This window comes from Paroedura picta, chromosome 16 (genome assembly GCF_049243985.1).
Source record: "Paroedura picta isolate Pp20150507F chromosome 16, Ppicta_v3.0, whole genome shotgun sequence".
NCBI lineage: Eukaryota > Metazoa > Chordata > Lepidosauria > Squamata > Gekkonidae > Paroedura > Paroedura picta.
Genome location: NC_135384.1, coordinates 12,712,085 through 12,737,526, shown reverse-complemented (window position 1 = coordinate 12,737,526; position 25,442 = coordinate 12,712,085). Strand labels below are relative to the sequence as shown.

The 25,442-nt window shown below is 41.9% G+C and overlaps 2 protein-coding genes across 2 annotated transcripts; both read left to right on the top strand.

The window, feature by feature from the left end:
* The first annotated feature begins 7,790 nt into the window (after positions 1 to 7,790).
* Positions 7,791 to 9,678, top strand: LOC143826274 (olfactory receptor 14A16-like). Its single transcript, XM_077314990.1, has one exon. The coding sequence runs from the start codon at positions 7,942 to 7,944 to the stop codon at positions 8,875 to 8,877; it is 936 nt and encodes a 311-aa protein (XP_077171105.1). The 5' UTR covers positions 7,791 to 7,941; the 3' UTR covers positions 8,878 to 9,678.
* A 1,170-nt stretch (positions 9,679 to 10,848) lies between these two features.
* Positions 10,849 to 25,264, top strand: LOC143825291 (vomeronasal type-2 receptor 26-like). The gene is made up of 8 exons (XM_077313316.1): positions 10,849 to 10,860; positions 11,350 to 11,416; positions 12,303 to 12,567; positions 14,098 to 14,389; positions 15,926 to 16,765; positions 18,425 to 18,652; positions 22,579 to 22,705; positions 23,753 to 25,264. The coding sequence occupies exons 1-8, from the start codon at positions 10,849 to 10,851 to the stop codon at positions 24,655 to 24,657; spliced, it is 2,736 nt and encodes a 911-aa protein (XP_077169431.1). The 3' UTR covers positions 24,658 to 25,264.
* The last annotated feature ends 178 nt before the right edge of the window (positions 25,265 to 25,442 follow it).

The window sequence follows — 25,442 nt, the reverse complement described above, 5'->3', positions numbered from 1 at the left end:
TAGATCAGGATATATTTTTTATTTGCTTCACAATGATTGGTGCCTTCTCCTTGATGCCTCTCCCACCTTTTTTAATGTCTCCCAGTCACTCTTTTTGACATCTTCCTGCTTCTTTAGATTCCTTGAATTTCCTGAGGTAAGTGAATGAAGTGGAGAAGACATAGAGAAGAATGGAAGCAGGTATCAATCAACATTTGTTTGGTTTTGTTAGCGGTCATAGTCCTTGCTTTGAGGGCCAGTTTGCCTGCAAATTCCCTCCACCAAGCTTGCACCTTGCACCTTGCAACTCTGTTACTTTGCACTCATATCTTTGTGCTCAAAATGTACAGATGTGTGTCAATTTTGCATCATCTACAATCACACAGAAATGGGAAAGTGCACTCTCCATCCAGATGCAATGCTTTCCAGGAGCACATCCCTAATCTCATCATTGATTAAGTGCTTTTTACTTCCCATCTCACCAATGGAACTCCATTAGCCATGATTAACATATCCACCACACAGAAACCCTTTTCCTGTTCTCACAACTTTGCAATTAAATATGTCAGAAATGGTCATCAAGGTTCCATTTGCACTCTGACTTAATTTAGTCAATGCAACAAGGAATCGTATTGGACAATTATGTTCTGACATCATTATAGATAATCCTCATGTTGCTGGATCAGACCAGTAGTACATCTAGTTCATCATCCTGTCTCACATAGTGGCCAACCACTTACTTTGGAGGACCAACAATATGACTTAGAGACCATGGTCTTCCCTTGATGTTGCCTTCTGTCTCTGGAATTCAGATGTTTAGTGTTTCTGAATGTGGTTCCCCACAATCACCATGTCACTGGTAGATGTGTCCTCCATAAATCTATACAATCCCTATTTAGTCTTGGGGCAACTTTAAGGCCAACGAAGTTTTATTCTGAGTATTAGCTTTTGTGCACATGCACACTCCTTAAGATGCACTATGCTTGCATACAAAAATTTGTGTCTAGATTTAGTTGGTCTTGACAGCTCCATTGGATTCAAACTTTTTTCTATTGCGTCTGACCAGCATGGTGACTCACCTGATTCTATATTCCTGTGACCACTGCTACATCTTCTGGGAGCACATTCCACCCTTGAATCAACATCTTTGTAAGGGAGTATTTCCTTTTGTTCATCCTGAACCTATGGACAATCAGGTTCATTGGATACCCTCATCAGCCAGGGGGGAGCTCTGCTTCACCATCATGGCATTATCAACATCAAGTGGGAGCTCCTTCCTGAACTATTTTGGATGCAGCTGGGAGAATCCCTCCTTACAATTTAAAAAATACACAACGTGTCCAAAACTGACCAATAAGAACAGAGCAACCACATGGCATGAAAAAAGTAAGAAAGAACATCATCTTATTGAGGTATAGAACACATAAACCACAGAGGGGATCTGATAACCATCTTCAAGTATTTAAAAGGGTGTCATATGGAGGATGGTGCAGAATTGTTTTCTCTTCCCCTGGAGGGACAGACCAGAACAAATGGGATGAAATTAATTCAAAAGGAATTCCATGTAAATATCCGGAAGAATTTCCTGACAGTTATAGCGGTTTCTCAGTGGAACAGGCTTCCTCTGGAGGTGGTGGGTTCTCCAGCTTTGGAAAATTTTAAACAGAGGCTAGATAGCCATGTGGTGGAGAGGCTGATTCTGTTAAGACAAAGGGGTGGCAGGTTACAGTAGATGAGCGATTGGGATTTGAGTGTCCTGCATAGTGCAGGGGGTTGGACTAGATGACCCATGAGGTACCTTACAACTCTATTATTCTATGATTCAATGAGTTCCCAGGGAAAATATAGGATTTTGTAAAAATCCAGACTTCAGGCACAGGAATAATTTAATATTGACTTGAATTATCTGTTACTCATAAGTAAATTATGAGTGCAGAAAGTGCCACTTTAATCCTCATAATAAAGCCCTCTTTTCTCCTGATGTCTTCCTCGCAATTCTTTTTTATTTCTCTTATTTTCCTCTCTACCCCCTCTTCCCTCAGCTCCTCTCTGTGTCACAGATTGGGGGTTTCCAATTTTCCTGGGTCAATAAGATGTAATACCTGGATGGCATCCAAGCAGCTTTTCTGCTGATGAAAAAAATATGCATCACCTCAATGTCTGTATTAGGATCATGGAAACTGCATGATCAAAAGGCAAAGGAGTTGGGGGTAAAGTAATTGGGAACTGAGTGACGGTGATTGAAAAAGCCACCAGGATGCCACCTCCTGTCTTAAGAACATAAGATGATCCCTGTAGGGTTACACCAATGGGCCTTCTAGTCCACCATACTGTCTCACACAGTGACCAACTGGTTCCTCTGGATGGCCATTAGTGGGCATAGAGGCCTTTCCCTGATGTTGCCTCGTGGCTCTGAGTTTCAAAGACTTATTGCCTTTGAATGCCGAGTTTCCCCTCAGTCACCATGCCGATAGACGTATCCTCCAAGAATCTCATTCTTTTTTAAACCAGTTTTACTTTATATGCATATATGATATGATATACAGATTAGTGGTGCATCATAATGAGTATTGGTTCATCATAGTGAGTATTGGTCCTTGTTCCATCATAATGAGTATTGTCTACTGAGACCAGAGAGGTCTTTCGTCATACCAAACAGAGGCTCTTCCATTAAGCCCAGCCTGTATCCCTTAACAGGAGCCAACATATGCTGCTAATTATCTGTTTACAATTGTTATAAAAATGGAACAAATTCTCCAGTGTATAAAAAAGTATTCCAGAAAGGTTTTCTCATCAGATGCACAGAACCCTTGGGAGAAATTTCCCAGAAGACAGAGCAGACATTAAGTTTGTGACTTTCTCATTAAAATTCTGATTTTGAGAGAGATCAGTGTGAGGCTTTGAGGCATATGATACCAGAAGATCTAATTATGTGGATGAATGAAGAAAAGTGAGCACCAAAGCAGCTACAGAAGAAACTGAATCTGACATCAAAAGACCTTTTCAAAATGTTACCAGGTGATTCTGTATTTTATTCTTCCATTATGATTGCTATACTGTCCAAAATAGTTTGCCACTTTCTTTGCCTCTGATTAATGTAACCAGTAATCCACATGCCATCCCTTGTCTCTGGCTAGTGAAGTCATATTTAGAGTTCCTATAGTTAAAGCCTATTGAAACCAATGGGCATAGTGTGGATCAACTTTGTACAGGGCTGTCCTCCATAGAAATCTTTTGTATAGATGAGCATAGATTCCTGTGAGTTCTCAAGGATACAAATAAAACAAAAGAAGTTGGAAAGAAAACAATGTGTGTTGTTGTTGTTGTTGTTCAACAACTCCTTCAATCTTGTGTAATTTACATTGGTAATCCACTATGTCTAGGCAGGAGGTTCAATAATTGTTCTAGCCCAATACTGAAGTTATTGCTTTCTGAATTGGTCACCCTTTTACTAGGGTGTCAGAAATGCTTTTAGGTTGTATAGCAGTGCAGCAAGAGGAGAAGTGTTGGCTGTCAGGAACACCTTAAGTAGTGTTATATTCTTCTAGAATCATAGAATCATAGAGTTGGAAGGGACCATACAGGCCATCTAGTACAGCCCCCTGTTCAACCCAGGATCAGCCCAAAGCATCCTAAAGCATCCAAGAAAAGTGTATATCCCACCTTTGCTTGAAGACTGCCAGTGAGGCAGTCTTAACTCAGTGGGTTGGATCTTGGAGGGGAAAAAAGTGAGGAACATAGAAATGTTCTCTTTTCCCCCATTCTCTTCTTGACAACAACAACAAAAGGTGAATGAGGTCTTCTTTGACTCCCCAGTGTAGCCATTAGACTTGCATGTCCAAAACTCTTCTGAGGTAGTAAGGAGCTGCACTGGGTGAGAGCAAACAAAAAATCTTGTTATACTCAAATGAAATTATTTAATGTACGAAGTTGAAGGAAAGAGGATTCCAACATGCAGTCAATGAGAAGATTGGAGGGTGGGGCTATGAGGAATTGATGGAGGTTGAAGACTGATGGAGTGTAAATGTTAATCAGCATTTAAGAGAGGAATGACTTGGAGCTTTTTACTTGATGTTTTGTTTTACCTGGTGAAGTTTTAATTATGTCTTTAAGTGATTTTGAGGACAACAAAAGAGGGGACAAAATAACCCAACCTGTGTTTACAACAGTGGAACCTTAGAGGTTGATCAGCAGAAAATACTAAATGTATGATGCAAGTATTTATTGTTATTCCTGTGCAGATTTAAGATCTTAAAATCCTCAATATTAATTATACACTATTGGACAAATGCAATACATATTAACATGTGGATAAAGTGACCTAGTGCAAAGGACCAAACACATTTCTTCCTCAGTGGACTGATATTAAAATGCACTGATACAATGTTGCAATAGGGATAATAAGGTGGTAAAAGGAATCTGAAATAGATAAAAATAAATCATATTTTGTTTCATTTATTTTCGATTTCTCCTTGGAAACTCTGGCTTTTGCTGTCAGACAAAATAATAATATTCATGGCTTTGTACATAACTATCTGTAATTTAAAATTATTTTAATGCAGATGAACTTTATTGTTTATTATGGTACCTCAGCTTTCTGCACCTATATTAATGAATACCATCAGTTAATGAATATATTCAATCTTTGGTTATTTTATTAACTGAACAAAATCTGGGTTGATATCACTGGAAGACAATATATCCTTTTCATATGCCTTGTAGATATATTTACAGAATTAAGTTATTTTAACAATTGATGTGGGGCTCCTTAACTCTTCTGACAGCCATTTAATGATGGAGAATTTGGTTTTAATGATCTTAGTTTTTATCATCAAGCTTGTGATGTTGGTCAATAAATATGATATGAAGAAATCAATGGAATAAGAACCTATACTGTACTATTGGGGCAAAGCAATGTGATACGGCCCAAAGTATTATATTTGTTGACTCTATGGAACTGAACCTGAAACTAAGTTGAAAAAATACATTTAGATATTTTGGACACTACTGAGCATTATTAGTAAAGGACTAAATCACTGAAGCAGTCGGTGAGGGCTTAAATCGACTCTGGGAAAGGTAGAGGACAGGAAGACCTGGAGGATCATAACATCGGGATGGGTCAGACATGACTTTGCAACTAACAACAACAAAGTGAAATACCCAGTTGTTGGGCCTGTCCATTTATTTGGTCCTTTCAGAGGAAGCAATTACTCATATCAGTTTTGTATATTGACATTAATGAATATGTTCTTTGAAATTGAGGATGGATATGTTCTCTGAAAGAGCCTCTTGTGGCGCAGAGTGGTAAGGCAGCGATATGCTGTCTGAATCTGTCTGCCCATGAGGTTGGGAGTTCAATCCCAGCAGCCGGCTCAAGGTTGACTCAGCCTTCCATCCTTCCGAGGTCGGTAAAATGAGTACCCAGCTTGCTGGGGGGTAAACGGTGATGACTGGGGAAGGCACTGGCAAACCACCCCGTATTGAGTCTGCCAAGAAAACGCTAGAGGGCGTCACCCCAAGGGTCAGACATGACTCGGTGCTTGCACAGGGGATACCTTTACCTTTACCTTTATGTTCTCTGAAATTGTTTCACTGTCTCTTGGAGACTGATGATCAATGGAAATGAACATCCATAGCCTTACTTTTATTTGTAGTCTTCATAGATCTGAAGATGGCATTTGACTCTATCCTTAGATCATCTCTATGGAGCAAAATTGCCAATCTCAATATTGACCCTCACCTCGTATTTCTGCTAAAGAGTTGTTGGAGTGCAAACTCCGCTTGATTTTTATTTTTTTTTTACTTTGTATTTCCCTACTTGTGTTGTTTATTATGCCAATAAAGGCTTCTGTATCTGTATCTCCATCTGTACAACCCTTTAAAGATAAATGTCCACTGCTAGTAATCCAATGGATTAAGGACTTCACAAGTTTATCAGCATTAGAATATATGCCGTACAGTGCATGGTCATAGTTTTAGATATTCGTGAATCTTCTACAGAGACTTTTTAATAGACTTTCCACCTTTGTTGTTACATTATGTTATATTTGCTTATATTATTTCATATTTTTCTGTTTTCAGTAATTAATTTTTTATTCCAGTTTCTTGCTACAATCAACTTATCACCTGAGAAATTAATTCCTCCTGCAAGCAGCTTCATCTGTCAGAGCACTTGGAGCACCTTCTCTTTTGAAACTAGCTCATCCACTCTACTTCTCATCCTGTAGGTAGGTTGTGCCATCCATTTGAATTGAGAATGTGTTTCTTCTTTGGGAGCCTTGGGGGATTTCATGAGGTCAAAGTCTCTATAAGCAGCCTACTTTACTAAAGAAACAAACTTTAATTCAGAAAAGTGATATCAGGAGTGATGTCTGTTGTTCAGGTGTGGTTTGTTAAAATTAGAGAGGGAGGGTCCCCAAATGATGTGGTTGTTCACCAAAGTGATCCACTGATCTTCCTTAACATATATTAATTGTAAATGATTTGAAGCATTAGAGCTTATGGAAGGTGTCACTTTCCAGCTGAGAAGAGGCCAGTTTACTTTGCAATAAATATCAGCTAAACATCCAGAAGAAGTTCCTAAAAGGGTTGTTCCTAAGTGGAACCAGCTTCCTCAGGAGATAGAATCATAGAATCATAGAATAATACAGTTGGAAGGTACCTTATGGTTCATCTAGTCCAACCCCCTACACTATGCAGGACACTCACATCCCAATCACTCATCTACTGTAACCTGCCACCCCTTTGCCTTCACAGAATCAGCCTTTCTTTCAGATCGCCATCTAGCCTCTGTTTAAAAATTTCCAAAGATGGAGAACCCACCACCTCCCAAGGAAGCCTGTTCCACTGAGAAATCCTGCTAACCGTCAGGAACTTCTTCTGCATGTTTAGATAGAATGTCTTTTGAATTAATTTCATCCAATTCTTTCTGATCTGTCCAGATGGTGGGTTCTCCTTCTTTGGAAGTTTTTAAGCAGAGGGTAGATAGTCATTTGATATAAATGCTGATTTTAAGAACTCAGGCAGATAATGTGTGGGTGGGGAGGAAGTGATGTGCCAATGTTTGTCTCTTGTGGCCCTTCCATACCCAGGGAATTACTGATTGCTACTATGGGGTGATAGGTGAATTTCTTCCAGGCCAGGCTAGATTCTGGAGATTTTTGGTGGAGATTTTCATGTCACTTGGACATGAAATTTGGGGTCTCTGTGGATAAGCAGGTAGTTGTGAGTTCCTGCATTGTGCAGGAACCTGGAGGTACCTTCCAACTCTATGTTTCTTTGATTCTAACCTTATTTGTGTAGATTGGTAAAAAGAATATGGGATATGTGTTTTTAGTGGGGTAGACAACAAGGTGGGGGGGGGAGAGGAGATCACTCAGAATTACACCTGGCCACCAGAGTACAAAGATCAATTTCTCAGGAAAACTTTTCTGCTATTGTGTAAACTCTAGTATTTGATATAGCACTGATGTCCCACTACTGTCCAACCTTGCCTTCCCTGGGGTCCACAGCCAGCTCTACAGGAATTTTCAATGTAGTGCTTCAGAAGAAATCATTACTTTAAAGCATGAAAAGATATTTTAATCATTTTAACCACACCTCTCACACCATTCAAAGAACTTATTGAGGCTTCACCCAGATGAACAAAGCAGGTCAAATACAGAAGACGAGTATTTTATTTCCCAAGGAGAGAAGGTTCCTCTTACAATTCTTCAGAAATCATAGCTCAAAGAAGAGCAGCTGGAGAGTGGTTTCTGTGCTGCTGGTGCCACTTTTGGCTTCAGTGTTACTGATCTGTCATTTATGTTTTTCACACTGAATACAGGTACTATGTCTGGAGATTTGAAATTAGGTCATATTCATCCCATTCAGTTGCTACAGTTAATGCTAGAAGAGATTGTAATTTGAACTCTTTCCTCGTGTTACCTTTTTCAAGGATTGCAAAACACATAGTAATGAAAAATGTTCAACAAAACTGCCACATCTTATTTTCTGCTTCTGGAATTCTCAGAGGTTCGGGAACTGCAGTTTCTCTACTTCAGTATATTTCTGATGTTGTACTTGGCAACGGTCATAGGGAACCTCCTCATCATCCTGTCAGTCGCCTTAGACCATCACCTGCACACCCCCATGTACTTCTTCCTGATGAACTTGGCTTTACAGGACCTGGGCCAAGTGTCCATCATCCTCCCCAAATCCATGATCAATTCCCTCCTGAATACCAGATACATTTCATTTACTGGGTGTGTTGCTCAAGTCTTCTGTTTATTGTTCTTTCTAACATCTGATTGGTGCATCCTAACCGTCATGGCATATGATCGGTATGTGGCCATTTGCAATCCATTACACTATGAAATAATAATTAATATTCAGTCCTACACTGAAATCATGGCTGGTGTGTGGATTGCTGGTTTTCTATCTGCAGGGATGCACACCATTGGGACTTTTACCACCCAGTTCTGCTCTAATGTTGTCAATCAGTTCTTTTGTGAAATCCCACAAGTAATAAAAGTTTCTTGTTCTGGCATCAACCCCCTTGAAATGAGTACTATTGGGGTTGGAATTGCCCTTTCGTCGGGCTGTTTTGTCTATATCATTGTAACTTATGTGCACATTTTCACCACGGTGTTAAGATTGCCTTCTGCAAAGGGGAGGCAGAAGGCTTTCTCCACTTGTATCCCCCACCTCATTGTCTGCTCCATGTTTATATTTACTTCATGTGTGGCCCATGTGAAGCCTGCCTCTAAGAGTTCATCTTGGTTAGATTTGATGTTTACTGTACTCTATTCCCTGATTCCACCGATGGTGAATCCAGTGATTTACAGTATGAGAAACAAGGAGATGAAAAAAGCCATGTCCAAAGTTTTAAGTTTCAGGTACATAGCTAGAAATGCATGATCAGTCGTGTCACTGCAAGTGTGTTATTCCTAAATCGCCATCAAGTTTATAGTTTAGACTTCATAGTAAAGTAGATCTTATTACTACTCTGAGCAAATTGTTTGCTGAAATATTTATACTCCAGCCTTTGCTTTTGGCTCAACTTGGAAGCCTATCTCTGACTTAGGTGGCTATTCCACTTGAGGAAGAATTACTGAAGTCAGAGGTATCCTTAGAAGATGAAGAATAAGGATTTATTCCCTCACTTTCCCCTACCTATCTTATCCTGCTCTCCTCACAATAGGCACCTTTTGAAGTAGGCTGGCCATAGAGTATTCTGAGAAAACTTTGATTAACCTAATGCCATCCAGTAGGATTCACATGGGAATTCGAGGAGTCAAATCCCATTCTCCAGAACAGAATCCATTACTCTTAACCATGACACCACATCACTCTTAACCAATACACTACACTGATTCTCCTCTTTAGGCTGATGGAATGCTACTTAGAAAAAATATAACCAAGAACAATAGCAATGAGCATATTTTTAATTATATCTCCGTGATGACTATTAATAGTTAGGAAATGCCCATCAGTACTTGGAGGAAGTGTGACAGCACCCTTCCTAGTTGCACAGAGAGGGCAGCTGTATGGGTTGGATCTAACCAGCATTTTCACCCTATGTATCCAGTTCTTTTTTCCTACATTTCCCATCCAACAATTTATTTGCCAAGACAGGTCACATGATTCCAGATTACATTTTGGGAGTGGTTAAAAGGGATCACATTATCCATGTTAATTTCTGGAAGAAACAGAAAAGCAGACATACATTGCATGGAATTGTGTGATAACCTTGGAGTAAGGTTGCTTTCTCTGATGGGTGATAACAGATCTGCATCTCGTTAGGAATTATTCTTCTTTGCTTGCATTTGTATCATCTGTGTATTTTGAAAATAAACAAAATATTACCAGTTATTTTACATTTCTATTATTCTCTCCTACAAAGGAAATCAATCTGCTAATAAAGAGAGGATATACCTGGGATACTGAAATCGTCCAGTTGATATATATTGTCCTAAGGGCACACCAGCTAGATCAAGTGTCCTTGTCAGTTTAGAGGTTGGACCCGCTAATTAAGAAAGGAAGTGTCTCACAGTTTATTTTGGAGAACATGGGAGCCATGTGTCCAGGACCCTATGTAGAACAGAGACTGTAGTACATTAATTGGCTAAATTGCATCATAGATTCATCAAAGTCAATATTGTCTTCTATCTCAGACTGGCAATGGCTCTCTCATAGCCCTGGTGCATTCATCGTGAAATATGACATTCAGTCCATGTTTTGCCTCCTTCCAATCCACTAATCTGTTTTTGCCTCTTGAAGTTTAAATTAATGGTCTATGATACGTAGAAAAAGCCTGCCCATGGTACCCATATTTATTTTGAAGTATTTAGCTCCTTTTTGGAATTTGTGGTTAAGTATTGATGGTATAGCCCTCTTGTTCTTCCTTTCCTCTATGATTTCTTGATAGTTCAGCAGGTTCCTATGATAGTACATTTTGCCTGGGCACCATTCAATCTTTAGCATTTCAGTTGGGTGTTTCCCTTGCTGAAGAGAAATGGAGGGTCCTGTTATTTAACTTATTTAAGGACTGTTCTCTGGGGATGGAAATTGTGCCAAATTAATCCTAGACTGGATCATTTACCTTCATTGCACAGGAGACATTCATGTAATAGAAATATACAAAAGCACAGTTTAGTATTTTAATAAAAAGATAAAGGTATCCCCTGTGCAAGCACTGAGTCATGTCTGACCCTTGGGGTGATGCCCTCGAGCGTTTTCATGGCAGACTCAATACAGGGTGGCCTTGCCAGTGCCTTTCCCAATCATTACCATATTTTAATAGTTCCTTATTATTGTTGTTGTTGGTAGAAGATGCTGTCAAGTTGCAGCTAATTTCTGGTGACCCCCTATTATTAAATGTTCCTTAACATGCATGATAAGGTAAGAAGAGGTAAGTTTAGCCGAGTCCCAAAATGGGTTACAAACACCTTTCCCTTTCTCTACCCACAACAGACACTCTGTGAGGCCATGGGGACTGAGAGAGTACTAAGAGAACTTTTCTGTGAGAACAGCCCTAAGAAGAATTGTGACTAAACCAAAGTGGGGAGTCAAACCCGGTTCTGAAACCACTACATTACTATATCACATTGGACACTCACACAACATTTTATGCAGGATGTGAACCAGAAGGAATGAGATATTTGATGGCGTCTTTCATCTGAAGTATATGTCAGTGTGCTTATACAGTTCCTATTTCTAAGGACTTTTGAATTTTAACTGAATTTATCTCCGGGTAGAGAAAAGCAGCATATAAGAACCAACTCTCCTTCTCCTTCTCCTTCTCCTTCTCCTTCTCCTTCTCCTTCTCCTTCTCCTTCTCCTTCTCCTTCTCCTTCTCCTTCTCCTTCTCCTTCTCCTTCTCCTTCACAGCATGTCCAGAGTGGTCCGACAGGTCATCACTGCATCATATTAGTTATCATAGATGTGGAAACCAAGCGTAAGGGTGGGCAAGATCTTTGGGTTCTGATTGACCTGATTGACTGCAAGTACTAATGCCAGGTCATGTTGGAAGAACTTGGTTACCATTCTGTAAAGAGAATTAAGCACTCTTTAAACAGCAAATTTGATCAGTCACCAAATTATTTTACCATATCTGTGGACTCCTTGGGGTCCTCCTTAATTTTCAAGCAGTTAACAAATCTATTTCTCTTCTCCCAAAGTAACACTGATGATACATCAGAACATTACCCATTGCAGGTTATTGGAAGAATGCTTTGGACAATTTTGTCCCCAGTTTGCAACTATGCATCCCAACCATATTTTGCACCATTGTGCCATTTCTGGCATTTATTGAAGCCTGAATAATGCCTAGAAAGGTTGCCATTGGGGGTGAGGGATGTCAGAGGGGCATGGCAATGGATGTTCAGGACATGGAAAAACTTTCTGCCATGGAAGGCTCCTGGTGAGCTCCAGGCTTGTGGGACATCATAGGAGCCTGGAGGGCACATGTACTTTCCAGTTGATATATATCGTCCCAAGGGCATGGCAGAGAGGTGCAGTGTGCTGGCATCACTCCCAGTGTGCCTCAGAGGGTGCCACCATGGACAAAAAGTTGAAAAAGACATAGTTAACATCATGAGAAGAATATCCCATGGGGCATAGGGTGAGATAACTAATGAATAGCAATTAACCCCGCTATAATTATCCAGTTCAAAATTCAACTTTAAGCCTTGTGGGAATCCCTTGGGAAGCAAGAGGCAATTTGGTACCTGCAGGGCAAAAACACCCCTCCTCATCTTCAGTCCACTTAGCCACACATCTGCTCCTCATTCATGTGTGTATGTGTAGATGTTTGTGATGCTCCTCGTCATTCTGTTGAAAAGCTCAACGTGAAATTGAGAGCAGGAATTGTGGACAGAATTGGGAGGCACAGATGCTGGAACTCATTAGCCGACGCCTGCTCCTCCTCCTCCTCCTCCCCATGCCTGTGTACAGCAGGGAGATTGACTCTGATTGCGACTGGCCGCAAGAACCTCAGACCACTGCAAGCTCCAGGGCTGACATTAACATTGGTGCTTTTGTGTCCTTTGAGCGTACTTGGGTACAATTATTGAACTTTACTGTACGGCCTTATTTCCGAGCAGACAAGTAAGTCGATCATTTATTTTAAAGGGAGCAGGGTCATTCTGATGCTGGTCCAGTAATTCCAGTTTACATCATTCTCTCGGAGATAGAAAACATTTTCACCCCTGTGCTTTTGAGGGGGAGCTGCATCTTACTTTGGAGTCAGGGCAGGCTGGAGTCCCCAATAGCAGGGCAAATAATTGGAAAGAATGATGGTATTGACGTGGCCTGGGTCCCACCTATCAGAGGGACCGCTTGGCTCCTTATGCCCCCACAGGGATCTTTGGTTTGTGAGGTTGAATACGTTGGTTGTCCTGGGCCCCCAGGAAGTTTACCTGACTTCGATCAGGGCCAGGACATTCTCTGCCCTGGTCCCAACCCGGTGGAATTAACTCCCGGAAAGAACTGATAGCCTCGACAGGACTCTTTGAGTGACGCATGGGTGATAAGATGGGAGCTCTTCTGCCAGACATTGAGGTCGGGTTTGAGCCTGGGATTATAAAATCTTGTTCCCTTCTCATAAGATCACCAGCGTCATCTGCTGGATTAATAAGGGCTGTGAGAAGCTGAGCTGAATCAACTTCTGCAGGGGAATCTAGAACGCTGATTCTGCTGGCATTGATTGTGTCGGATTTTTTATATATATTATATTTTATGTAAACCACCATAAGTCAGGCAGGTTGTGGTCTAAAAATCAAATAAATAAATAAACAAAATAAGGTGTTATCTGCACGGTGGTGGTTCCTTATTGAGGACAAATGGCCAAGAAGGAGTGAAGGAGTGATAACCAGAATAAAGACATGAGGTTCAGGAAAGGTTTGCTATCTCCTTTTCGTTGCCCTCCTTTTCAAGTTGCTGAGCTCATGGTGCTTTTTAATGTAGTCATGAATTTCAAACCACAGAGACCTTTGACTCACCGTGGAGTGACCGGCACCAAATTCTTATCCAGAAAAATCATTCTTAGCTCATTGGATATTTTGATGACCATTTGTCTCATCAGTGAGAAATAGGACTGAGTCATTTGAGAAGGGGGGGGGGGGTGGGAACCAATATTGTATAGTTAGAGTGTAAGACCAGAGTTTGGGTTCCTTCTGAAAGCCCTGGTTGGAAGCTAAGTGGGTGTGGTGGAAGAGTGAGTCCTTGTTGGGTGCAACTGACCTTCATGGAAGGAAGGCGAGATAATGATGTATAGAAAGATTGTCTCAAATGATAACACAGCCACTGTCTATGGTGGGACAATGAGACAAGATACATTTAGGTGAGCTCCTAGTTAATCACTGTATCCCTCTGTGGAGGCCTTCTGAAATCACTAAAGATCTGCATTTCAGATAGAAATACGATGGCTCTTCAAGTATTTAAGCATTACACTATATGAACTTCAGTTGCACTACCTGAAGCTAGAAATGTCTTAGAATTATATGTATTCATTCATTCATTCATTCATTCATTCATTCATTCATTCATTCATTCATTCATTCATTTTTCAATAGCATCCCACCATTATGGAACCCAATGAGGCTTCTGTAAAGATGTAAGATGTTATTCTCATTGCAGAATATGGTCGAACAACTACCTGCATGTCCTTGCCTTTACTTTTGCTGAAAATGAGATCAACCAAAATTCAAATTTCTTATTCAACCATACTCTGAAGTTGGAGATCTATGACAATAATTTCCTTCCAATGGAGTCCTACTGGAACACTCTGAGCCTCCTCTCCAGAAGACAGGGTTTTCTTCCTAACTACCATTGTGGCAGGACAAGGAAGGTGATGGCTATCATTGGGGGTAGCGACTCACAAATTTCAACTGAGATGTCAAGAATTTCCATGGCCTACAAGATCCCACAGGTATGAATGCTCATACATAAAATCATATAGGTGGAAGGTAATCTAGTCCAACCCTCTGAAGAAAGCAGGAAATTCACAACTATCTGCTTACCACAGTGACCCATATTCCATGTCCAGATTATCCCCCCCCCCAAAAAAAAACCCTGAATCACTGGGTAGTCTGGACAGGAATAAATTCACATTCTGATCCAAGGTGGAAAGTGCCATTTCATGGTCATACAAGAAAGGGCCTCAAGAGTTATGCCCCAATATAATTCCTTCTCTCTACCCACTTACAATCTGCCTTTCAGCATTTCAGTCAGATATATTCTGCATTAAAAGTTCTGAAGAAAGGGAATTCACATCCTCCCAAGGAAGCTTGTTCCACTGAAGAACAACTCTTATTGTCAGGAACTTCTCCCAGATTGTCAGGTTTCTTCAGTTGCCCACAAAACACAGTTATTGACTAGGTGCAGTTGATGCATTTATTCTAAAGAAAGAAACTTATCCCAACAAGTATGTGGTTAGAACTGGTGCCATGGATAAATTGCCAATAATATGGATATTCCAAATTCATGGGACAAATCCAATTATCCTGAGTACCTGGACAGCACGTCCCCCTCAAACGATCAGATTCGATTTGCAAGTTAATGTTGCTAGAAGAAATGAAGTTTATAAGCAAAAGAAGTAAACTGTTATTATTTAATTAATTTATTTATTATCAAAATTCTATGCCGCCAAATCCTGGACCGGCCGGCTCACGGTAGTACACAACAGAATAAAACATCAAAACATAAAATAACATCAGACATCAAGATTAACATCTTGCCAATAAATACAATAATAACCACAATTTAAAAGTTGACAACGTAACAGATCCTAGTAGATCCATATTCCTGATTTACCCATTCCTGGGAATGTTAATCAAATGTAAAGTTTGGGTGATGGTAGACCCCAGGGGGGTCCAGATGTCACAAGGGTGGGGGAGAACCTGATCTATATGACCAATGCCCAGCCTGACCTCAACCAAAAGCCTGACAGAAGAGCTTCAACTTTCAGACCCTGCGGAACCCAGAGAGCTCTGTCAGAGCCCTCAGCTCTTTCAGGAGCTCATTCCAACATGTAGGGGCCAGGACAGAAAAAACCCTGGCCCTGGTAGAGGCCAGGCATACTGCCCTGAGACTCAGGATCCTCAACAAATTTATACCCACAGAGTGCAATGTCTTGCTGGGAGCATAAGGAGACATGCGATCCCGCAGCAGGGAGGTCTGGCTAGCCATACATTAGGAGATAGAGATAGGTGTTATCTGCATACTGGTGGCACTCCAGCCCATGAGTCCTGACCAGGTGGGTCAGAGGATGCATGTAGATGATAAAAAGTGTGGGGGAGAGTATCACCCCTTGTGGGACCCCACAAGGGAGTATAAAGGACTCTGACAGCTCTTCCCAAACTGCAACCCTCTGTGACAGGTTCGGAAGACTTTATAAGAGAAAGAAGGGAATTTACTAAACTTAAAAATGTGTTTTCTCACTTACTCACTCACCTACGCTGAACAGCTCGGTTATGGATCCTTCGACCCAGCACTGAGCGATAAAACTCAGTTCCCTCAGTTCTTCCGGATGGCTCCAAATGATAACCTTCAGCAGGAAGGGATCCTTCACCTACTGAATCATTTTTCATGGAATTGGATCGGCCTCATCACAACTGATGATGACACTGGAGAAAGATTCCTTCGATCCCTGAGACCAAGGTTTCTCCAGAGCAATATTTGCCTGGCTTTGACACACATGATTTCAACTCAGTGGAATTATAGAGAAATCCGGCATTATTTTAAAATGGGTAGGGTGGCTTCTGATCTCAGGTGGAACAAAATCAACGTGGTCATTCTCCACGGAGATAGTCAGCATATGATAGTTTTATCCGTATTTCTATCAAATTTGGAAAGGAATTCAATGGATCATTTTGAGAGAGTTTGGATCACAACCACTCAGTGGGAAATCGCATCTACTATTAACCGTGTTATATCGCCAGTAAAATCCTTCAATGGCACTTTGTGCTTCTCGACCCACATCAAAGTAATGAAAGTATTGCACAAATTTCTGGTGAACCTGAATCCTATCCACTCAAAAATTTATCGCATCCAATTTTTCTGGTCTGGAATATTTTACTGCTGTATGACTAAGTATTGCTCATGTCTTCTCACCGAGGAAATATGTACAGGAAAGGAGAAGCTGAGGATAGGACCTGACATTCTACGGTATACTCAGAGCTACAGCATCTATAATGCGGTCTATGCTGTAGCACACGCTGTCCATTCCATGTACTCATTAAGAGCACCAGAAAAAACAACCTTGGGTGGTGCCAGATGGAATCTTCTGAATGCTCATCCATGGCAAGTAAATAACAATTTCATGATCATGCAAAGCTAAGACTTTCTGGACACAAAGCAGTATCAAGAACCTTCATTTGCCTTTATTGACATTTCAGAATATCACAAAGTATATTTTGGCAGAAGGTCAAAGAAAGAGAAAATATAAATAGACAACAATCAAAACAGATAAAACAGTTATACACAAAAAGAGCTTATTACTGGCTAGAAGTAGTTCAAGAAAGAAATTAGCGACCTGTCATATGATGGATATTAGAATGTCCTTTCCTTATTTACAAGACCTTTGAATTTTAATTTAGGGAAAAGGAGTTCTCTATGGGTTAACAATTTACATGAAGCTGGTAATTTATAACGATGTGCTGAGTTGTATCCAGTGGGTTTACAGATCTGAAACAGAGCTGTTGATATCTCTTGACTATCCCCTTTGAGGGGAGAACTTTCCTCCTGGCCAGCATAAAAGTTCTACAATGGAAAGGGGTCTCTAGATTATGGAAGTAATGAGCCATCTTTCGAGGCTGAATATGTAAACGAGATGTAGCACAAGAGCGTATTTGATGTTGAGAGGGAAACAGTTTTTGGAATTCCAATGATTCATTAGAAAGAGGAGGGGGGGAATCAATAGTCCAATTTGAGAGATTTTTACCCAAAAAAACAAGGGGCACAATGATAGTCATTTTTTTCAATGAAAAATTAAACAATCCTGTTCAGATCTAAAGTATATTTTAAGACAGTATTTAAACATTATGATCCAGGCCTAAGTTTCCAAAAATTATTTCCCCAGTTCTGCACAAATAGCAGAATAAGACACACACCTGGGGACATGAAGACAAACCCTGTGGTTTCTTGACAGCCTTGGAAAGGTTTCCCATATGGATGGGAGTTAATTTATTTTTAATATATTTTTAAAACCTGTTAAACATTTCTCAAGTGATATGACAAGATAAAGTCATATTGACCTGCCCCCCCATCCCAAAATGGCCTATGATAGGCCTGAAATGAGGTTAGAAGGGGAGGTGCCCCGAGTGGGCATGTATACCGCTATGCTTCCCAATCATGTTCTGTAAAATCATGCCACTTCTGTTGTTTCTCAAAGCCTGAAGAACCCTTCAGGGGAATCTCAAAGGTAAAAAGGTAAAAAAAGGCTGTTCTATACAAAATCAGACCATGAGTCCATCAGGGTCTTAGTCAGTGGCTTTTCATAACGCCTACTACCTGTTCCTTACAACCAGAGATGCCTGGCACTGAACATGGAACCTTTGGCATGCCAAGAAGATGCTCTGCCTATAAGCCACAGCCCCTTTTCAACCTGAATTGGTTTCTTGATTTCTGTTGGAAGGGGTGTTGCAGCTTTGTTGTAATAACAGTTTGGATGACCCTGCCCCGTGAAAATCCCAGTGACCAGCTGCCAACTCTAATGATGTACAAAATGAAAACAGATCCGGTGACCAAGAAGGTTTCCATAACATTATCAGATTAGAAAAGTTCCTAATAAACTTCCATCTTGTAGCCGATGGTGCCCTAACAAGGAAGTTGGACTCTTGCCAGGGGCTATACCAATGCTTGAGTTTTCCTGCCAATTTAAATCCCACATGAATGGACTTCATAAAAAGATCAATGTCATCTGTCACACACTCTCAAATGTCTCTTTTTTGGTTTTCCCCTTTAGCTTCACTCTTTTCTGAGACACGTTCGCTTTAACAATACGGCTGGGGAAGAAATCTTTTTTGATGAGAATGGTGATCTTGTAACTGGGTATGACATTATGAACCTGGTTATATACCCAAATGGCTACTTACAAAAATTTCAAGTTGGGCAGATGGATCCCCAGGCCCCTGCAGGCAAAGAGTTCACCCTCAATACAAGTGCCATTGTGTGGAATCCCAAATTTAAGCAGGTATGGAGATCATTAGTATCCAGATTCTAGGCTTCAGTTCATTGTCTGTTCAGAAGTACAATACTTGGTTGAAATTTTATCAGACCAAATAGCAAGGCGGAAACAGCTTCTGATCTGCTTACAGTGTTAAAATAAAACACTGCAGAAGCATTTAAGTATCTGAGGAGGGTGGGGGATTTTCCCCTCCAAAGTTCACTTCTTTAGATATAGCAATCAATTCATCCTACATAATTATTTTCACATTTTAAGGAAGTATTTCTCTTTCCTTTTTGTATAATTTCACTTTGAAGGGAAACCCACACACCGTTTTGTACCTTCAGACGCAAGATAGTTCTCTAGCTTGAGATGAGGAATGTTTCCTGCCTTTTAACTTGTACAGTGAAATCCTCAAATTTTGTGGCCTCTACCTTCTTGCCCCTTCTCTCTTTAAATGTCTCTTAGACTAAAATGGTATAGATTAAGGTGACCCAATTTTAACATTGGTAAAGTGGGACACTATTGACTGGGGGGGGGGGTTCTTGATTAAAAATTTGGTCTATATGGAGAAACAAAAAGTTTCATAGAAAGCATAGAATGCAAAAATAGTATTGTAATATATATTTTAATTTCAACATAAGTACAATTTATCAGGTACCCCCAGATGTCCCTCCAAAAGTGGGACATTCTGGTCACCTTAGTATAGATTCAAAATTGACCTCAAATTCCTCAAAAAAAGGTACAGAGAGGTGGATTTCTGGAAGTAACTAAGTCAATGTAAGTTTTGCAAGAACAAGTCATGTCAGACCAACCTTATTTCTTCTTTTCGAGAAAATTACTATCTTGCTGGATCAGTGGAATGCCGTGGACATAATTTATCTGGATTTCAGTAAAGCTTTTGTTAAGGTTCCACGTGATATTCTTGCTCACAAGTTGGTAAAATGTGGTATGGATTCTAATTCTGTCAGGTAGATCAATAACTGGTTGACAAATCGCACCCAGAGGATACATGTTAACGGTTCAGCATCTTCTTGGAAAATAGTGACAAGTGGAGTATCCCAAGGATCTGTCCTGAGGCCTATGTTGTTCAACATATTTATAAATGATTTGGGTGAGGGATTAAATGGGATACTTATTAAATTTGTAGACGATACTAAACTGGGAGGGGTAGCAAACACAACTGAAGAAAGCAATACAGGATCTTGATAGGCTCGAGAAGTGGGCTAAACTGAATAAAATGAAGTTCAGTATGGACAAATGTAAAGTTCTGCATTTAGGTAGGAAAAACCAAATATACCAGTATAAGATGGGGGAGATTTGTCTTGGCAGTAGCATGTGCGAAAAGGATCTAGGAGTCTTAGTAGACCATACGTTGAACATGAGTCAGCAGTGTGACTCAGTGGCTAAAAAGGCAAATGGGATTTTGGGCTGTAACAAACAGAGTATCATGGCCAGATCACGGGAGGTGACGGTACCACTTTACTCTGCTCTGGTTCGGCCTCACTTGGAGTACTGTGTTCAGTTTTGGGCACCCCAGTTGAAGAGGGATGTTGACAAAATGAAACGTGTGCAGAGGAGGGCAACAAAGATGGTGAGCGATTTGGAGACCAAGACATATGAAGAAAGGTTGGGGAAGCTTCATTTGTTTAGCCTAGAGAGGAGACGACTGAGAGGGGATCTGATAACCATCTTAAAGAATTTAAAAGGGTGCCATATGGAGGATGGAGCAGAATTGTTCTCTTTTGCCCCAGGGGGACAGGCCAGAATGAATGGGATGAAATTAATTCAAAAGAAATTCCATCTAAACATCTGGAAGAAGTTCCTGACAATCAGAATGGTTTTTCAGTGGAACAGGCTTCCTCGGGAGGTGGGAGGTTCTCCATCTTTGGAAATGTTTAAAGGGAGGCTAGGAGAGGCTGGTTCTGTGAAGGCAAAGGGGTGGCATGTGACAGTGGATGAGTGATTGGTATGTGAATGTCCTGCACAGCGCAGGGGATTGGACTAGATGACCCGTGAGGTCCCTTCCAACTCTATTATTCTACTAGATATTAAGCCCGCTGTGGGCAAAATACAGCGGGCCCTAGCATGATGGTGGAGGGATGGGGCGAAGGAAGGAGGAAAAGGAGAGAGACAGAAAGACAGAAAGAAAAGGAGGAAGATAGAGACAGAAGAAGAGGGAGAGAAACAGGTAGCAGAAAGAGGCAGATGGAAGATAGGGAGGAAGGGAGGAAGGGAAAAACAAAGGGAATGCTGGGAGGAAGGGAAGGAAAGGGCAAAGGGAATGCTGGGAGGAAGGGAAGGAAAGGGCAAAGGGAATGCTGGGAAGAAGGGAGGAACAGAGGAAGGTAGGTCGCCTTGGGACCTTCTGCTGGGCCCAGGGGCAGGCTTGGCTGCTCCAGGGCCCGGCAGAAGGCTCGGGAAGGCGGCGGCAGGCTTTGAGGCCTACTGCCGGGCCGAGGAGCAGTCTCGGCTGCCCCAGGGACCGGCAGAAGGCTCGGGACGGGAGCGGCAGGCTTTGAGGCCTACTGCCGGGCCGAGGAGCAGTCTCGGCTGCCCCAGGGACCGGCAGAAGGCTCGGGACGGGAGCGGCAGGCTTTGAGGCCTACTGCCGGGCCGAGGAGCAGTCTCGGCTGCCCCAGGGACCGGCAGAAGGCTCGGGACGGGAGCGGCAGGCTTTGAGGCCTACTGCCGGGGCGAGGAGCAGTCTCGGCTGCTCCAGGGCCTGGCAGAAGGCTCGGGACGGGGGCGGTGGGCTCCGCGGCCTACTGCCAGGCCTAGGAGCAGTCTCGGCTGCTCCAGGGGCTGGCAGAAGGCTCGGGACGGTGGCGGTGGGCTCCGCGGCCTACTGCCAGGCCTAGGAGCAGGCTCGGCTGCTCCAGGGCCTGGCAGAAGGCTCGGGACGGGGGCGGTGGGCTCCGCGGCCTACTGCCAGGCCTAGGAGCAGCCGAGCCTGCTCCAGGGCCTGGCAGAAGGCTCAGGACTTCGGGAGTAGGCTTTGTGGCTTTCTGGCGGGCCCAAGGGCAGGCGAGCCTGCCCCAGGGCCCGGCAGAAGGCTCCCTGGGCGAGGGGAAGCTGGCCGGAGGACTTACCGCTGGGGAAGACTTCTTCCTCTGAGCGGCAACTCCCTGGCCGGCCCAGGCGAGGCTGGGCCAACCAGCCAATGGGGAGCCGCGCTTTGTGCGGCTCCCCATTGGCTGCTTGGCCCTCGAGTGACACTCGGAGGGCCCAATCAGGAGCCACTTCGCGGCTCCTGATTGGGCCCTCCGAGTTTTTATCCCGGACAGGGCCCGCCCTAACTCCTCCCCACTTGCCCTTACTCCTTTATTCCTCCCGCTCCTCTGGAGCGGGGGGAGGGTTAAAGATGATTCTATGATTCTTTTCTATGATTCTAAGAGAGAAATACTAATGTGAACAAAATAAAATAAACAGATATTCATTTACATTCTGTTCCAGGGATTGTAAACCATGGATTTAAGGATCCCTGGGGTCCACAGAAGGTCCACAGCCTTTCTGCTCCTTACTTAATGGATTTGACCACATGCAATGGAACTGGCCACCACTGCCAAGAGGGCTTGGTGGGCAGGCTGCAGATATAAAAATCAAAGTACAGCAATTGGAGATACCATGGTATGAGGGTTAGGAACTGAGTTCTTGACCTTCTTTCCAGTCTATGTGAGGTAGAGATGCCAAAGCAGTAGTAAAGGTGGGGAAATGAAGTTAAAGGAAGGCAAAGCATGCAGATGGTGATGTCACTTCTGGTGACGTCATTTCTGGGGATATTTCAGGGAGGCATGGTCAGCTGACATCACTTCTAGAGGTCTTTGAAGCCAGAAGATTTATTTTGGGTGCTCCTCCATGGTCAAAAGGTTGAAAAAGACTGGTCTATTCTATGGAGTGAGAGGATATCAGCCCATTCTGTCATCAGCACCTTTCTCTTGGATCTTCATTAGGCCATCCCCCAATCCAGGTGTGTTGAGAGCTGCCTACCGGGGCAAAGTCAGGTAGCAATGGAGGGGAAGGACATCTGTTGCTACAACTGTGCTCAGTGTCCCAAGGGGAGGATTTCAAATCAAATAGGTAAGTAGAAGAAAGTAAAGTGATAAGAGAAGCAACCAAAATGGGCAGCTGGTCCTCAAAATTAACAGCAAAAGAGGTCAGACAAAATCAGGTCTGCCATTTTGGCTGTGATGGCTGAAGAAGGCCGTATTTACTGGGAGTAATTCCAGAGTTATTCAGCAATCTGAACTGCCTTGGATTGCAGTTATGGACTATGATTCAGCTGCCTCAGTTCATATTCTATTGTTCTTTTTAATAAAATTAAAGGAAAACTAAAGAATAGAATTCTGAGACCCATTATGCTTTAGAATATAAAGTTTTTACCAATAAGATCATAAATGTGATTTGCTACATTATAAAAGGTGATTATTTCCTATTGGTGTAAACCTGGCTTCCTGTGCTTGGAGATCAGGCTAATTGATCTATAAAAGGTCCTGGATATGCCAACTAACAGCCCTTTACCAGGTGTGCCTCCCTCTCTTTGCTCCCTTCCTACTTTTGAAGTACCCACCTTCTACACTATGAACACTCCAAGTACATCATGAACACTAAGCAGAGAAAGGTGACCCTCTGCCCTTTGGTCCCAAACCCACAAAGTCAGATCTGGGTTCTTTTTTTCTGCAGCTGCACTCCCTGCTTGAAGTTTCCACCTCCCCAAACTGTTTCCAGGCTTAGGGAATGAGAATTAGGAGAAGGCTCTTAATATACAATGGACTTAAATGAAGGAATCCGAACATATGTGTTAGTGAATGAATTTATGGGTAGCTGAAATGAAATCCCATTTTTCTGTGTAATAATTACAGCCAAAAACCTCTGTACACAATCCTTACATTTAATTCAAACTATAAATATAGATTCCAGTTATGTCATCTCTTTTCTGCATGCTTTAATGTATCAAGTCTAACACTTTCTATTTCTGTGATTCTTGAACTATTATAATTGATCACATTTATGCATCTCAGTGACAAAGGCAGACTGTTAATAATATAATTTCAAAATGATTAAGTAAATCAAGATAATATTTATTATTTGCTTCAGAATTATTGTTACCCTGTCCTTTTATTTTAGATGCAGCCCAATGTGACAAGTGCCCAGAAGACCAGTATCCAAACCAGGAGCAGATTCAATGCCTCTGCAAAACTGTCACCTATTTATCCTATACAGAGTCCTTGGGAATGGTTCTGGCTTCTTTGGCTCTTTTTCTTTCACTGATCTCCATGGTGGTGACAGGGACTTTCCTTCTACACTGGGACACACCCCTGATCAAAGCTAACAACAGGAACATCACCTGCACCCTCCTAACCTCTCTACTGTTTGGCTTCCTCTGCTGCTTCCTCTTTATCGGGGAACCTGGGAAGACAACCTGCCTACTTCGACAAGTTTTGTTTGCCATCACCTTCTCCATCTCTGTTTCTTGTGTGTTGGGCAAAACCCTGACTGTGGTTGTGGCTTTCATGGCCACCAAACCACGAAACATCATGAAGACATGGATAGGGAAGAGGCTAGGAGTGTCAGTCACCATTCTCAGTTCTCTCCTTGAGGTGGGCATAAGTGCTGTGTGGTTGGTAACTTCTCCCCCTTTCCCAGAGTTTGACATCCATTCCCAGGTTGCTTTCATCATAGTCCAATGTAATGATGGCTCAGCAGTGATGTTTTACATTGCCTTGGGCTACATGGGCCTACTTGCCGCCATCAGCTTTATTGTGGCTTTCTTTGCAAGGAGGTTGCCCAGTAGTTTCAATGAAGCCAGGTTGATTACCTTCAGCATGTTGGTGTTCTGCATTGTTTGGTTGTCCTTTGTCCCCACCTACTTGAGCACCAGTGGGAAATCCATGGTAGCTGTGGAGATCTTCTCTATCTTGGCCTCTAATGCTTGCTTACTGGGGTTTATCTTCCTCCCCAAATGCTACATTATTATCATGAGACCTGAACTCAATACCAGAGAACAGCTAGTAAATAAAACTAAGACATAATTAAAATTGTCTCTAAAGTAGTTCAAATAAAGAAGCCTAACCTAAATCTAACTGATTCTCTCCACCAAGTCATGTGATGTTGATATACTAGAGTGAAGCCATTTTAAATCAGTTCCTGCTTAGAGACATGTTTAGGTGGCTGCAGTAAGCTTTAATAGGATAGAATATATAAATCAACCTAATAAATGAATGGATAAAGAAATAAATGCAAAATACAAGAATAACAGAGAGTATCAGTTACTATGTTACACGAATATAAACCATTGTTCTGTTAGGCAGAACATGACCAAGGTCACTAGAATATAGCCAAGATTGTAACCATCAGAAATATCATTGTACAAGTTCAGTAGATTCTATCTAACTGACAGGGAAGTTGTTGTTGTTGTTGTTGTTATAATATTTATTGCTAATGTCCAGTAAATCCCAAATAAAACCCCATTAAATCAAACAGCAGGAATTACAATAAAACATGGCAGTAAATCTTCCCCAACCTCCTCTCCCCATAAAATTCTAGGAGGAAATAAAGAGGGTCAGAATTACGATTGACTGCTAAGTATACCAGGGGGGCCCCACAGATCTTCCTCACTACCCCCAGCCTCAACCATAGACCTGGCACAAGAGCTCCATTCTGCAGAATGCTGAAAATGTGTATTGTAATATATTTTATAACATTAGTGAAGAAAAGTAAATAAAGCTACTGTGTTTCATGTGGACAGCTAAATCCTGCCAAGTGTGTTATTTGTGTGTGATTAATTATGTATTTTTCATAAAAGACTCACATGTAG

Bases quoted from the DNA above. Each gene is read 5' to 3' on its own strand.
- LOC143825291 (XM_077313316.1), top strand. The intron at 14,390-15,925 runs GTATGAATGCTC...TACGCTGAACAG, and splicing joins TGGCCTACAAGATCCCACAG to CTCGGTTATGGATCCTTCGA. The intron at 16,766-18,424 runs GTAAATAACAAT...TTTCCCCTTTAG, and splicing joins TGAATGCTCATCCATGGCAA to CTTCACTCTTTTCTGAGACA.
- LOC143826274 (XM_077314990.1), top strand. From the start codon at position 7,942: ATGTTCAACAAAACTGCCACATCTTATTTTCTGCTTCTGGAATTCTCA.